At 40.8% G+C, this 16,921-nt stretch overlaps 1 protein-coding gene across 1 annotated transcript in view; it reads left to right on the top strand.

Moving 5' to 3' along the window:
* The first annotated feature begins 309 nt into the window (after nucleotides 1-309).
* The window catches only part of BARD1 (BRCA1 associated RING domain 1), a 76,597-nt gene continuing 59,985 nt past the window's right edge, over nucleotides 310-16,921 (top strand). The window contains exons 1-3 of the mRNA XM_065880310.1: nucleotides 310-562; nucleotides 12,335-12,391; nucleotides 16,231-16,379. Of these exons, the coding sequence (XP_065736382.1) occupies nucleotides 420-562; nucleotides 12,335-12,391; nucleotides 16,231-16,379 (349 nt within the window). The 5' untranslated portion in view covers nucleotides 310-419. The remainder of the gene's footprint in view (nucleotides 563-12,334; nucleotides 12,392-16,230; nucleotides 16,380-16,921) is intronic.

Genomic DNA, 16,921 nt, shown 5'->3' with positions numbered 1-16,921 from the left:
GACCATGCTCAACTAAAAAGTTTCTCGGTTTGTGACTTTCCATTGATTAAATTCGGCTAAGGGTCCCTAGAATCCTCACTCTGGGAAAGCAAGGACTTGCTCACTTTCTTACCTTTACGCCTCAGGGCAGCCTGTGGCCCCGCCCCCTTTCCCAACGACAGCTGGTGTCCTACCAAGGCCGCGCCCCGCCCCTCGCCGAGGACCCGCTCCCCGTCCCGCGCGCCAGGACTTTTGGCGCGTTTTGGCCATGCCCCGCCCACCCCGCGCGCCTGGTGCCCTAGGCGTCCCGCCGGCACAGAAGTGGGAACAGCTGGGGCGGGGGGCCGGCTGTCAGGTCGCAGGCTTGCGCAGTCTGGGTGGTTGCCCGAGTTCGCCCAGCCTCCCGCTTTCCCAGGAGGCTTCTCCGCGAGGGCGGGGCGATGCGGGGGAACAAGCAGCCGAGGGTCCGCTCCGGGAACGAGCCTCATCCTACGCCCGCCATGGAGCCGGCTGGTCGCGGCGCATGGGCCCACAGCCGCGCCGCGCTCTACCGGCTGGAGAAGCTGCTGCGCTGCTCGCGTTGGTAAAGACCGACCCTCGAGGGGGCTGCCGGGAGGGCCTCGGCGGGGGGCAGGCGTCCTTTCAAACCTCCGGTTTCCTCCGTTCATTCCCGTCTCCCCACCTCCCCCCAGCAGTTGGGCCGCCGAGCAGGGTTAGTACCAGGGATCTGGTGTTATTTATCCCTACTCCGGGCCCCCATTCAACCCTTTGTGGGCGGCTTTCTAGCCTTTCTTGCACCAAACCCAACTAAGATGGTAGTTTTCGAACTTTAGCGGGCCTGAGAGCCTAGAGGCGTGGCTAAAGATGCGGATCCCTGTTCCCGCCTCCAGAGTTTGAACCTGTAGCGCTGAGGCACCTGCACTGTTCACCGGGCCCGTGATTTTTGTGACCAGGGTAATACCAGAACCTTAGGCCGAGGGCTGTTAGGTTTGAAGAGGCCCACTAAATTTGAAGCAGCTGTCACCGTTTGCTGAGATGGCCCCGTTGACCTTTTCTCCGTCGCAGCCTTGTTTGGGGAGGGAGGAGAGTTTTGGGGACTTTTTTGAGGGGTAGATTGAAGATGGCGGGGTGATGGACATCGCCAATTTCTCTTTCAGTATCACATTTCCTTGGTTTGATCAAAGACTGTGTGGCTTGGGGCTCCAGCTCTTAAGAGATGCTGTTTATTATTTTTGCTTATTTTCCTTCATGCTGTTACACCATGGGAATCCTTTAAGTTCAAAGTTTTCATTCCATCTGAAGACATCACTTTCTTGACTGGTACTCCTTGCTTCTCCTTTTCCTGTAGCTCCTCCTAGTATAGAAATAAAGAAGGTTTATAAAACCCAAGAAGGGCTTATCTCACATTTCATTTCTTCCAAAAGCGTTTATTGAGCGCCTGCTGTGTGCACAGCTCAGTATTTCTGCATCCGTATCACTCTGGCAGGTTTTCTCTCTGCTTGTAGCTGTTCTGCCCTATTTCTTTTTTGGGACTTTGTTTGATTTTTTCCCCCCCCTTTGATGTCCAACTTGCAGAACTTTGTTGTACGTAAAGCATAAGTAACATAGCAACTCTTTCTTTAAAAATGGAAAGGACGTAACTGTCAGAGTTTCGCACTTATATTTTGTTTTACAAAATCTTTAAACCTTGTGACAAAATGACATCATTACCCTCCTTAGAAAAGTGGCACTTTTGTACATGAAGACAGTCTGATGTTGTGTGTGTTTTCCCATAGCACAAGGGTCATCCATCAGAGACTAAAAAATTTAAAACTGGCTCTGCTGGTTGCTATAAGCAATTGTAGTCACACCTTCATAAGTCAACGAAAGTTAGACATTCAGATGGCACATTTCTGTATGGAAGGCACTAGGGCGGCAGCGTGATGCCTCACTTAGACCATAGAATCAGACTGCTGGGGTCAGGTTCCGGCTTTGATACTGCTGAATGGCCCTAGTCATTCAACATCTCTGTGCCTCAGTTTCCTTATCTGAGTGACGATGGTGCTCAGCTCATCCTCCTGTGAGGATTCATTAATAATAAAAAAATATATTATTGAACACCTACCAAGTGCCAGACTACTCTAGGCATTGGAGATTCATTAGTAAGCAAAGCAGACAGAAACCCCAACGCTTATGAAGCTAACATTCTATGGGAGGGAAGAAACTAAATGAAATTATACATGTAAAGTGGTGAATGTGGTGATTGTTATAGAATAAGTGATTAACAGCTGGTGTTTTATGAAAATACAAAAATACAGTCTGCTTGCTGAATGGTTTGGGGGAGACAAAAGAGGAATAAAAGAGGAATAATCTATAGATTGTCCTGAAATCTAATAAAGCCAGTTTCACTTTTATCCTCTACCAGTATTTTTCCAGTTTCTAACTGAAGTGAGCAGACAGTAGGAGCCAAAAGACTGAAAGTAGACATCAGTAACTAGGTCCAGACTTTTAATACAACCTGTCGTGGATGGTTAATGATACTGAACTCCAGTGATTTGTTTATTCATGAAAAAACATTTTTTTTTTTGGTCCGCAGCTCGCCATGCGGCTTAAGGGATCTTAGTCCCCCAACCAGGGATTGAATCCGGGCCCTTGGCAGTGAATGCGAGGAGTCCTAACTACTGGCCTGCCAGGAAATCCTCTCCAGTGATTAAAAAAAAAAAAAAAAATTAATATACGAACCACTGATGGATTAACTAAATCTCATCTGTTTCTTTTGGTGCATATTTTAACATAGGGCTCTGCAAACTTTCTCTGTTAAGGGTCATATAGTATATATTTTAGGCTTTGCTGTCACAAACAGTGTCTGTTCTTGTTTTTTTTTTTTTTTTTTTTACAACCCTTAAAAACATAAAAAAATAATTCTTACCTCAAGGGCTGTACAAAAACAGGCTACTGGCTTGATTTGGTGCATAGACAGTAGTTTGCAAAACTGTTTTAACAGGTAAAACATCAAGGTTAAAAATCCTTTTTGGTGTAAAATTTAATGTCACATGGGGTTTAGTGTTTAGAAATGATTAGTGTTCCTCTGCCTGTCACTGCACGTTTGGCACTGTCTGTAGTGAGTAAAGCATAGGAAAAAACCAACCCATTCTTCCCTCCTGTGCTTTGCCTAGTAGCTGCCTGACATCATTACTCCAAAGGAGCAACTCAGGATGGCCTGCTTCTTGCTTTTGCTACCCATCATTCAAAACAGTGTCATATTATTTGAAATTGTGTGTCAGTGTGTCTGTCCTTTTTACAGAGCCTCAAAGTTTTACCCAGTGGGCTAGTGATTACCCCAATTACCCTCACATTCAGTTTGCAGCTGTCATCCATCTCGTGCTCCCAGCTGTCACCTGTCCTGTGTAGCATATTGGATCTGTTTTGCGGCAAGCATTACTTGTGAGTGAGGGTGGATTGGCTACATTACAGGGCATCTTTTCTTGACCTGTAACATAAGTATGACTCCAAGGTGAAGCTGATGAAATTGTTCAAGAGGCCAGATGTGACATATGTGTTAGGTCCAAGCCTCACAACCAGATAGGAGCTATTTAAAGATTTGGGAAGATGAGACAGGAAGCATGAGAATAATGGGTTCCTAAAGGAAGCAGGAAATGGGAGCTGTAGTGAAAAAGCCCAGGTGTCTTATGACACTGTTTTGGGAATTTAAATACTAGATACCTCTTGATCTGTTTTTTGGTGGGGGCTGGGGTTTAGCATCTACCACAATTTTAATTCGGAGTTCTGGTGACTTTTATTTATTTTTTATTATTATTATTATTTTCATTTTATTTATTTATTTATTTTTGGCTGCATTGGGTCCTCCTTGCTGCGCGTGGGCTTTCTGTAGTTGTGGTGAGCGGGGGCTACTCTTCGTTGTGGCACACGGGCTTCTCATTGCAGTGGCCTCTTTTGTTGCAGAGCATGGGCTCTAGGCGCACAGGCTCAGCAGTTGTGGCGCACAGGCTTAGTTGCTCCGCGGCATGTGGAATCTTCCGGACCAGGGGTCAGACCCGTGTCCCCTGCATTGGCAGGCGGATTCTTTACCACTGCACCACCAGGGAAGTCCTCTAGTGACTTTTAAAATTGTAGTTGATTTACAATGTTGTGTTAGCTTCTGGTGTACAGCAAAGTGATTCAGTTATACATATATGTACATTTTCTTACATTGTTTTCCATTATGGTTTATTACAGGATATTGAATATTCTCTGTGCTATACTATAGGACCTTGTTCTAGTGATTTTTTCCTTTTCTTTTTTTTTTGCGGTACGCGGGCCTCTCACTGTTGTGGCCTCTCCTGTTGCGGAGCACAGGCTCCGGACACGCAGGCCCAGTGGCCATGACTCACGGGCCCAGCCGCTCCGCGGCATGTGAGATCTTCCCGGACTGGGGCACGAACCCGCATCCCCTGCATCGGCAGGCGGACTCTCAACCACTGCGCCACCAGGGAAGCCCTCTAGTGATTTTTTAATCAACTTTTAGTAAAAAGTCAAAAAACAGCCTTGTGATTTTTTAAGATAGGTGATTTTATTTTTCTAAATTATCTCGTCGTTTTAGTAAAGGTGATTGAGATTGTTTTCTCATATTTTGAGGCTGCATAGCTTAGTGGTTAAGAGAATGGATTTTGGACCCTGGCTTCAAATCCTGGCTCAGTGATTTTGGACAAATTATTTCATCTTTGTATGCTTCCTTTTCTTGATCTGCCAATGAGTTAGTAGTAGTTTCTACTTTTTAAGTTTGTTAGGGGAATTAAATGAGTTAATTTGTAAGGTACTCAGAGCAGTGTGTGTTATGTTCTAAGTGCTGTATGAATGCTTGTAAAATAAAGGGTAGATTCCCTGACTCCAGCATTAGCCTTTGTCTTTCTTCATTAGTTTGGAATGTTGAGAGGCATTCTTATAGGCCATTCATCCTTTGTTGGGATGATTACTCCCTTCATTGTTAGGAAACAATCCCTGAGGCACTGAAAGTTGGGTAAGTGGTGGTGCAGTGAGGCTTTCCACCCTTAAGGTGCTATCCTTAGTTATAAGGGATGAAGTGTACACACAGTTCAGGGTAAATTAGGATGAAGGCCAAGGGGATGCAGAGAAGAGTACTTGGGTGGGATCAGTGGAGGAAAGATTCCTGGACTTTTGAATTGGGGCTTGGAGAGATTTTTATAGGTGAGCCGGGTAGAGGATTATAGCAAATAAAAATATGCTAAAAAGTATGTAGAATAGAGGGGGAGTGAGTCAGGTGGGCAGTGTTAAAGACAAGGTCAGATCCTATGGATTAGAAGCTTAACATTGTTTCACATAGTTACTACCTGAGGAGAGCAATTTGTGTAACTTTCCTGGGACCCCGGTGTCCTCATATGTAAAATGAGGAAAATGGATGAATTGATTTTTCAGGCTCTGTCCAATTCACAGACTCTGGAATTATTAGTGTCTTTTGGATGCAAAATATTGTTTAAAACTTTTTAGGGCTTCCCTGGTGGCGCAGTGGTTGAGAGTCCGCCTGCCAATGCAGGGGACACGGGTTGGTGCCCCGGTCCGGGAAGATCCCACGTGCCGCGGAGCGGCTGGGCCAGTGAGCCATGGCCGCTGAGCCTGCGCATCCGGAGCCTGTGCTCCGCAACGGAAGGGGCCACGGCAGTGAGAGGCCCGCGTACCGCAAAAAAAACAAAAAACAAAACTTTTTAGTGAAGTTTGACATACACATAGAAAAGGGCACAAATCATTAGTGTTCACGTATCATATGTCCCTCCAAATTATGGGATTTATTTACTTTTGTGGTATTTTTATTCTTTGACACCTGTCTCCTTCAGTTATACTCTACATTTCATAAAGACAGGTTCACATTTGCAGTCACAGTGCTGGACACATAGTTTCTTAGCGTTTGTTAAATGAAGACATGAAAATTTAGGTTAAGTTAGGATCACATTGCAGGTGGAAATACCAGAGGACCTGGTTAATACATTTGAATTGCCAAGAATCCTCCACAGGCTCCTGGTAGTAAACAGTGACTAAAGTTTCAGGGGAGATGTAGAAGGTGCAGGTCTTTCCCCCTGGGATTTAGAGCTAGAACCACGACATGCACAGTCCTGTTACAGGCTACACATGCCTGGTGTTATATAGGGCTTGGGACTGCCAGGGAGACTTAACCAGACAGACACATTGAGCACCCTTTAGTACTGTCCTCCATAGCAGAGGAGATGGAATTACAAGTGAAGTTACTGTTATGCAGGTCTGGGGCCCAGGGGACAGTTTTCAGGGTGGAGGGCAAAGTTGAAAGTTACCTACGTATATGTGGCAATTGAAGGCATACTTCTGGAAGTGGGCTGAAAAGAGGGTATAAAGGTGAATGCCGGGCTTCCCTGGTGGCGCAGTGGTTGAGAGTCCGCCTGCCGATGCAGGGGACACGGGTTCGCGCCCCGGTCCGGGAGGATCCCACATGCCGCGGAGCGGCTGGGCCCGTGAGCCATGGCCGCTGAGCCTGCGCGTCCGGAGCCTGTGCTCCACAGCGGGAGAGGCCACAGCAGTGAGAGGCCCGCGTACCGAAAAAAAAAAAAAAAAAAAAAAGGTGAATGCCTATGTCTGAGCCTGGAAACTCAGTATTTGAACATCAGGTGGAGGAAGTGATGCTTTAAGGACAGGAATATCAGCAATTACTTAGATACTGTTTTGCTTTGGAGGAAAGGGAATATAGAAGACAAAATAACCTAAACTGTTTGAGCTGGGTATACATGATATTCTCTGTGGCTTATCTGTCTCCTAATAGTAGATTCTATTATAAATAGTCATTAATAGATAGAATTCTATTACCCCTTTGATTTTGGGGATATTTGACTCATTGATTTATTCAGTATTTATTGACACTGAACAATTAGACATGAGTTACTGTTTTTCCCATATGTTTTACTTTAATATGGCATACAGAATAACTATACAAAATAAGGTGCTTTCATGTCATTATCCATATCCCTGACTTGTTAACAATTTTATTTATTCTCCTCAAGAAAAATAAAGCCAATTGTTTAATTGGCTTGGGGAGCCTCTGCATTTTGGTGTTAAATGTGTTGGTCCACACCTAAAAATAGCATGGGAATTTTCTAAAATGCAAGAGCGCTGTAGTAGCTATCTTGCCTAATATTAAATAGCAGTTGATATCTCATGGAAGCTTAGGGAGTCATTCAGTTAAGAAATAGGTCTGCCTCTGTATTGTAATCTCAACTGAATTTACTTTCCTTTTCTTCTTTGCAAAGAAAATTTTCTCTCAATAGGACCTTTAAAAAGAAAAAAAAAAAGTTTGTTTTCCCTATTTAGTTCTTCCCTAAGTTATAATCCTCTGACTGTACCGGTCTTTCCAAATGAACTACATATAAAGTAACAGAAGTATGACTGCAGATGGAAAAAAATAAAGTAGCTGAATTTTCAAGGTACAGAAGTCCTGTTACCATGCAAATGTCTTTTGTTATTCTTCTGGATTTTTTTCCCTTCTAATATATATGTATATCAAACAAAAAATAGGGTAAGGATAAAATAGAATTGTTAATATAAATGCATTTTGTATGTAGTCTTCCACTTAGTTCATTCACTAAGGATTTATTGAAATCCTGCTGTTCGCATAGCACCATGCTAGGTAGGTAATGGTGTGTTGGGGAGCTCTGAAGAATTGAAAGTCAGGATCTCTTGTCTGTAGGACTACAATCTATTTGGAGACTTAAAAAAAAAAAAAAGAAGAAGAAAAGAAAGAATCAGGCAGATAAAATACAAAATACTTAGTTTTCAGCATTGATTTCCAGAGCCCCAGCTTGATGCCATCTCTGGAACTTTAGAGCATTTTGTACTTAAGTCATATGTTAACTTGGCTTATAAAACTACCCAGCTAGATTGTAAGCCCCTTAGGAAAGAGTGTAATGCAGTCAATTTTGTGTCCTTTATATGTGTCTGCTGCAGGGTACAGATTCTGCACGAGTGATGGCATGGAAACTAAATTCCAAGAAATTGTGCTTCTTTGTTTAGTGTCATTTTTATTGTATCATCCTGGATGGTATTTGGAAAATGTGTTCGGCTTGAATAGTTTTGTGGGAGGAGGAAGTATATTCTAGGCTGGGGACAGTCTGAGCAGTACTAGACTTGGAATTGGTCATAAGGTATTTGATAAATGTTACAGACACTGACTGGCCTGATAAGAGCAGTTTTTGTTGAGGAGCAGTGAGAACAAAGGTTGCCTGGCTTTGGAGTGACCAGACTGTGAAGAACTTTTAAAGTTTTTAAAAATTGAAAGTAATACATGTATATGCCAAAGAATTAAAATAACATGGTATACGGTTATTAAATATTTGTTAAATGAACGACAGGTAAGTCTGAATCTTCTTCAAGAACCCACTCTGATCAGTTTCTTGTGTATCCTTTAAGAGGTTCTCTATGTTTGTACCTCAGATGAGAGGGTACCGGTCATCAGGTAGATGTATCATGATTTATTTAACCATTTCCTTGGTAGAAATTTAGATCGTTTCCAGTCTTGTGCTGTAATAAACACAAGACTTATGCTGGAGTGAATATTGTCCATGTACCTTTACATTAAAATTTTTTTATTAGAATTATACGTGAACACAGTTGGCAAAGTCAATAGGACAAATATTATAATGAAAACATTATTTTGCCTCATCCCTTATCACCCTTGAGTTCTATACTCCAGATACAACCTCTTTCATCTCTTTTTATTCTTTAATTTCCAGATTATGAAATGTGTTTCTATTGCTAGTTCTAGATTTTTTTTTTCCATTTTAGACATTTTTTGTTAACTTCCTACTCTGAAAGGGTGAGTTTTTTTTTTTTTTTTTATTACCAATGATCAACTTTCTACTATGGAAGATGACTGGATATAGAATTCAAAGTACAAAATAATTTTCATTCATTACTGTGAAGGCCAAATGTTTTTTCCTTGTCACCCGTGAGATGACTTACGCTATTCTGAATCCTTTAAAAATATATATATATATATTTATACACACACACACACACACACACACATGTATCTGACATTTTATTATTTCTTATTTCCTGGAAGCTTTTGGTATTTTGTTTAGATAGATATCTTTAGTGTTTTGAAATTTCAATTTTTCAAGCATTGAGATTATCTGAAGAATAAATTCCTTGCAGTAGGATAGTTGAGTTAAAGTTTGGTACATTCAAAATTTTGATAGATACTGTCTGGTTGTAATAAGAATTCTTTTATTCCAGAGTGTCTTCTCAGCTAAGCTGTAGACATTTTCAGAAAGTCTCGCTTTGACAAAGATTCGTGCCACCCTCTGTGCAGTGTATCTATTCTTTGAGCTCTTCCATTAAAATTCTTTTGAACTTGGCACTACCGTCTCCCAGCTTTGGCTATAACACTCCTCTCTCTGCTCCTTCTCCCAGCACATGTGTGCACATACTTTTCATTCACTCTCCCAGTGTCTTTTCTCATCTATTAACAGCAATAAAAAGTATTTTCTAGGTCACTAATTAGAATAATTAGTACAGTTGATCAATTATTTGTAGTACTAGATTCATTGCTACTTGCACTGTAGCATCTCGTTGCTAGGGTGAAGGGTAAGAACTATAGATCAAGGGGTACAGAGTCATCTTAGGATGGAAATTTAAGTTTAGAAATAGAATCAAGGCACTGAGTCAGGTATTGGCAGAGAAAGCCAGAAGGCTGTGGACTGCATCCTGGGGGTAAACCTACATGGAGAGATGGGAAAAGAAGCAGCTAAGGACGAGCTGAAATCAGCACATAAATGTGCTATAAGGAAATTAAAACTCAGTGGAAGGGAAGGTTTTAGGAAAGAAGGTGAGGTCGATGTTATTTCACAGAGGGTCAGGGAGAAAGAGGACCAAAAGATGCTTTGGTGAGCAGTTTGAGCAGAGTGGTGGGAATTAAAGCTAGGAAGGAAAGGAGATGGAGTTAGCTGGTACAGAGCACCTACAGAGGACTTAGCAGAACTTACATCTGCAAGAAAGGGAGGAGCTGGGGCAGACAGTACAGTGGGGGGCACGGTATAACGCTGGGGTCCCCAAGCCCCGGTCCGTGGCCTGTTAGGAGCCAGGCCGCACAGCAGGAGCAAGTCTTCATCTGCCTCGCTCCCCATCGCCTGCGTTACCACCTGAACCATCCCTGGCATTACTGCCTGATTCTGTCCTGCCGTGCCCACCCCGCCTCCTGTCCATGGAAAAATTGTCTTCCATGAAACCAGTCCCTGATGCCAAAAAGATTGGGGACTGCTGGTCTAACGGGTTTTTTGTTTGTTTTAGTTTGCAGGAGAGATTACCTTTGCATGTTTAGATACAGATGGAAGATGAAAGGTGACTGTAGTGATGAGAATAGACTGTTAGAAAGCAGAGAAGTTAAGGGATCTAAGGACAATAGAGCAGCACATTTTACGAAGGAAGAATGACTGAAGGAGTTCTTTTCCTCTGAGCCTGGAGGGAGGGGTAAGATTATGGGTGGAGAAGTAGGAATGAGTTTGGTGGTGAAAAGCTCACACTGCTTGCCTTCAGTAAGGTTAATGGGATTTAGAGCCTGGGGATTGTTTTGTATAGCCGTCTATTCATTTGTTTACCCACAGAACGTCTACTACATCACTTTGGTAGAGATACAAAGGTGAGGAAATTACCAAATGAGTTTATAGAGACAAGTTTGTATATCTTCCTGTCTTTTTGTAATGGTTATTCAGAGCCTGAGAGCAGGCACGGGAGTGGACTGGGGAGCCTGTCTAGCATTGTATCAATAGATTGGCATCCTTGAGTGTCTAAGAGGTTAGTAGAATTAGGGTGGTGGTGAAGATGGCCCAGAACAAGTTAGCTCTGTGGCCTGGGCTGGTAGGGAATCCAAGGAGCTAATACTGAATGGAAGTCTTTCCATGTGGAAAACAACCTGAATATGGAGGTTTGGTCAGGGTGATGGGATAAAAGAGAAGGGGGATATTATGATAGGAGGAAGTGAGATCACACCACTTTTGGGATCTTAGAGGCAGAGCTCGTAATGAAGTAGAATTCAGCACACTTGATTCGAGATCAGGGGTTAGGTTTGGTAGGTCAAGTAATGAACAAAAATTATAGGACCAGCATGCGCATTGTAGTAAGGATCATCTGAACTGCCAGAATCACAGAAGTGGCTGGCACGTCACAAGCCATATTTTTATCACCGTGTTCTATGTAGTGTGATAGAAAAGTCAGATATTCTGGGTTTTTAAAAAGTGATGGGTTTTATAATGTCAGTGAGCCCCATTTTCGATATCTTGAGTATAACATTGTGGGTGTGCTCTGTTTTTAGCACTCTTTCTGAAAGCTCAATTTCACTTTAATGTTCATATCTATTAAAATGTGCAGTGTGATACTTTTGATCTTTCAGGAAGTGTGGAAAACTGTTTTTATTGATATATGGTATGTGTACAGAGGTAATTGGATAATAATGGTGTAAATACCTACAGGTCCCAGGGTTAGTATAATAAACCAAGCACAAAAGATGTTCGTTCTTTAAAAGCTTTACTTCTATTTGCTCGTGCCTCATTACGCCCTCTGAATATAATGACTTGATATGTGTTTATTAGTTAAGTAGCATTACCTTCTTAGGATTATCAAACTTAGCAGGTGTTTTTTGATGGAAACGTTGGGAATACTTAATTGTCTGCAGACAGCCAACCTAATGATTCCCATTTGCAGTTGCTTTAAAGAAAACAAACAACTTACTGTAAAATGAAAGGATGGCTGCATTTTTGATAAGACATCTGTAGAAAATTGGTGGGTACTTGACAACCACCGGAAACCAAATTTTTTTTTTTTTAATGGGAAACCATAAATTCTTATGGTCAAAGTGACCAGATGTCCTATTTTTCTGTGGCAGTCCTGCTGTTCTATCTAGTTATCACTCCCCTTCGCTCTCAGAAGTGTTCTCATTTGGACAATACACTACATAGTCATTCTACTTGTGGGTCTGATTTTGAGCTTTATGGTCTACACTTTGAATCATTAGTTGAAAGAAGCAGCCAGTGGTTGGTTTTGCCTGTAAGAGGTTCAGAGATACTGAACAAAGTTGCTTCTTTCTATGATTTCACAGTATATGCATTATAAAAAGTGTTATAATTTGTACTGAGTTTGGTAGTTGCTATTTGAATTCAGCAGGTGTGTGATGAGACAATATTTAATCAGGGAGTAACAACCTTTCAAATGAATAAATACATCCTTAATATCTTCTGTTTTGAGAAAGAAATATGGTAGTGTTGGGCCTTGGACTTGTGAAATGTTGAGTAAAAAATGTTTATCTAACAACGACCTAAGTCTTGATTATTTTTCTTTCTTCAAACAGCACTAATATTCTGAGGGACCCTGTGTGTTTAGGAGGATGTGAGCACATCTTCTGTAGGTAAGTAATTATGGTTTATGATAGCTATACACACATACACACAAATTTAGTGTAACTATGTTTTTTACTAGGTAATAGTCATGCAATCATGTTGATACTAGTATTACCTTATGTTGTGTAACTCTCATAGATTGCAAAGTGACTTACTGTACATTATCTCATTTTGGTCCTTTCAGCTGTCTTAATTTACAAATCAGAAACTAAAAGCTCAAAGAGGATGACTTATTGACAGTTACAAAGCTTAGTAAGTGGCTTTGCTAAGTTTTGGGGAAAAATTAGTATCTGTTGTATAATTCAAATATGTCTCTCTTATTTTTCCAGTTAGTTTTGAATCCAGACTTTGCAAATTGTGAAACTTTAGTTCTTATCGTTACTGGATTACTTTCCTAGGGCTGCCATAACAAAGTACCAAAAACTGGGTGGCTTAGAGCAATAGAAATTATTGTCTCACAGTTTTGGAGGCTAGAAGTGTGACAGCGAAGTGTCAGGTAGGTTGGTTCCTTATGAGGGTGATGAGGGAAAATCTGTGCCATGCCTCTCTCCTACCTTCTGGTGGAGAATCTTTGGATTCTGGCGTTGTTTCCTTGGTTTATATAGACACATCACTCTCATCTTAGCCTTCATGTCCACATGGCAGTCTCCCTTGTGTGTGTGTTTGTCTTTGTGTCCAAATTTCCTCTTTTTATAAAATACCAATTATATCGGATTAGGGTACTCACCCTGATGGTTTCATCTTAACTTGATCATTTACAAAGACCCTATTTCCAAATAAGATCACATTCACAGGTCCTCGGGTTTAAGACTTCAGCATCTTTTGGTGGGACACAATTTAAGCCATAACAGTTATTATAAAATTATATCCATTAAAGCCCTGGCTGAGAGGTTAGTATATTAGGTTTTCATTTCATCTTATTTCTTACTCAGGAGGAATCAATTAAAGGAGTGAATGTCATAGTTTAATTGTCTGAGACAGGGTTAATATATCCTCCTTTGAATCAATCTTTTAATTATTTCAAGTTACGACTGTGATTATCCGGCATGCGCAGACTGCAATATGAAGTTTAAGCACATGTGGAAGTAATTTACTGTATGACTTCAGTGGGCTGGGGGTGTGTGGAGGGCACCTATGCTTGGGGTCCCAATTTTGTTTCTAGAAACATAGGTCTGTTACATAGGGCATATCCAGCAGGAGGATGGGGTAGGAAATAGTATCTATTGCCTACCTGACGTCTCCATCTGGATGACGAAATGGGATTTCAGACTTGATATGTTCAGAGCAGATCTGTTGATCGTCCTCCCCTTTACCCTGTTCCTGCCTCGGTAATCTTCATAGCAGTAACTGGTGCCACTGGAATAAATGGTATCAAAGTTGCTCAAAGCGAAAACCAGTAGTCATACCTGGTTGCTATTTTTCTTCCTTATCCCACGTCATTAATTTCTGTCAGTTTCACCTCAAAATGTGCCCTAAATCTTGAACTTTCCCACTTTTCTCTATATTTACTACTGTTTATACACCATCAAATTATTTCTCCTCAGACTAGTTCATAGCTTGTTCGCTTCCCCATTTTCTACGTTCTTGTGGGTGATCTCACAGGAGATCTTTTGAAAATGTAAATCACGTTCGTATCATTACGGCTCTTAAAGTCCTTCAGTGACTTCCTATTACAATTAGAATGAAATCCAAACTCTGCACTGAGGCCCACGAGACCCTGTGCAGGGCCCAGTCCTTGCCTGCCTCTCGGACCGCACATCCCTCTGGCTCACACTGTTCAGCCACCTTCTCCTTTTAGTGTATTAAACACATCAGACTCACTCCTGCCCCAGGACTTTTGCACTTACTATTTCGTCCATCTAGAATGTACTTCTGCCAGATTTTTGTGAGGCTAGCTTTTCATCAGTTCCATTTCAGCTCAGATATTACCTCCTCCAAGAGCCCTCCCATTATTCCTGTATAAAATTTTGGCCGCTCCCTGTCTCCACTCTGAAGCGAGCAGATTTGTTTCAGGGGTTGTACTCACTGTATATAATAGATTAGTGACGAATCTGGAGCATAACAAACTTTAAATTGTATGTAATGAAATTGTATGTAAAGCTTGTGTATGTTCCATACATTTAATTGGATTCTAAAGGGGTCTGTGACTTAAAATGGCCAATGAAAGATTAAGGGAGGCATGAGAACATCTTAAAAGAGAAAATGGTCATCTGTATATGAACAGAGGAAAGAATTGATTCAGTGTAGTTTGGTTCATTTTTATTATATGATGCCAAGAATTAGGGTAGCTGTTTGCATTCTTTGCAGATTTGGAGATATGTAAAGCTGCTGGGCAGTGCTGTAAATGCCATGAAGTTTTGTTTTTATTCTTTTTCTTTCTTTTTTTTGGGCTGCGCTGTGCGGCTTGTGGGATCTCAGTTCCCCAACCAGGGATTGAACCTAGGCCATGGCAGTGAAAGCCCATAACCCTAACCACTAGGCCACCAGGGAACTCCTGCCATGCAGTTTTAAAAGATGGTTTTGATATGTCGCAGTGCAACTGAAGCATTGGAGTCAAGGGGAGGTTGGAGGGAACACAGATTTTTATCTTATTGACACGTTCTGCTAGCTTCAGAATACTTTCATGCCAATCTCTAATAAAAGTAGTCCATGAACTCTCTTTAAGACGTAAGTCTTAAAAGAAAAAGAAGTCTTTAAGTCATGTGGCAGGGGGACCCAAACTTTTTGGTCTCAGACCACTTTACACTCTTGAAAATTGATGACCCCAAAGAGATTTTGTTTACTTGTGTGTGTATTTCCCATATAAAACTGAGACATTTAAAAAATACTAATTCATTTAAAAATAACAATAAAAAACCCATTACATAATAACATAAATAACACTTTTTAAGGAGAAATAACTATTTTGCAAACTAAAGAAAAAATAGAAGAGTGGCACTGCTTTTACATTTTTGCAGATTTCTTTATTTTGCTGAGTAGAAGACAGGTCACATATTTTGAAGGGGGCTCCATTGTAAGAATCCTCTGGCCCTACAAACGAGAGGGTTACATGAAAAGGGATGTAGTGTTTGGAGGAGATTTGGCTTTTACCACTATTATATTACCCAGTCCTGCTAGAGCCCATCTGGTGAAGCTAAGGGAGGTGTGGATTTAGAGCTTTCTTATTTCAGGATTCACAGATAGGCTTCAGGGGGGATTGTGAACAAACGCTTGTGCACATCTTCGTCAGTCACAAAGGGTTTGTAACCCCCAAAGTTAGGAAAAACCTTTCTAACTATGAGACTGTAACTCTTGGCCATATAACCCGAGGTAATTTAATTGAGTTTACAGGTTATAAAAGTACCTGAAAGAAACAAACATCTTTTCTCAAAAACTAAAGCCTTTAGACACTTGTACAAAAATAAAAGAAAAAACACCTTTCCCCATTTCTTTGCAGTAATTTTAGGTATCTCCATGAAGCACAGTGTTAGCTTTAGAGTAGGAAAGGTTGAGATGCATGGCTTACATGCATTAGGTACTAAATATTTTTTTATATCTCCCTCTGTACTCTCCCTCTTTAGAAAATATAGATTTATTTGCAGGGAAAAATTATGCAGACTATTGTCTGGCCAAGTGTAGTCTCTACATAGCAAATTACATAAGCAACTTTAGATTTAGATATGGTGTGTGTGTGTTTGTGTGTCAGTGTCATACTCTTTCAAAAACACTGTTTTAACTAATATTTTATAATTGACCATTGTTTATTAGAACAGCCTCTGCTTCATTTACTTCAGTTCAAACTTCATTTTTTTCAATTCAGATCCTGCTGAATGTATTGATATCTGTATATTTTTTGATCCTTTTTAAGTAATTGTGTAAGTGACTGCATTGGAACCGCATGTCCAGTGTGTTACACCCCAGCCTGGATACAAGATGTGAAGATAAATAGACAATTGGACAGCATGATCCAGCTTTGTAGTAAGCTTCGAAATTTGCTACATGACACTGATTTTTCAGGTGAGAAATTTCACTGTCTCTCTTAGTTAAATAACTGATAAATTCATATTGATTTCATAAAGTATGTAAAATATGAATGACATATTTCAGATGTTAAGATTTATAGTGTTAGGAATCATTTTGAGAGGTGACAGATACCTTAGAGGTAATTAGGTCTGACTCCCTTATTTTATAGATGAGAAACCAGGGTCCAGAGAGGTTAAATGATCTTGCCTGAAGTCACACATGCAGTTAGTACCAGGAGCAGGAGAAATAGAGCCCGTTTCTTCTGATTGACAGTCCAGAGACTTTTTCACCACCTATACTACCTGCTTTTTACAGTTATAATAATTTCTGTATAATATATATGGAATAGTGATTTTGTCCTTAAACTCAGTTAACTATTATTTCACAAGATAGAATACAACCTTTTGGGTATCACTTTTCTACAAATTAGTTAGATTAATTTTGCACAGTTTTGAAAGGGCAAAAATCTAATATCCATTTTCTTTTCTATTTAAATGGAGGTTAATGTTTTTCAAATTGTTCTTACACTGCGTATT

Source organism: Phocoena phocoena, chromosome 7 (genome assembly GCF_963924675.1).
Source record: "Phocoena phocoena chromosome 7, mPhoPho1.1, whole genome shotgun sequence".
NCBI lineage: Eukaryota > Metazoa > Chordata > Mammalia > Artiodactyla > Phocoenidae > Phocoena > Phocoena phocoena.
The sequence above is the reverse complement of the archived record's forward strand: the minus strand, read 5'-3'. Positions and strand labels throughout refer to the sequence as shown.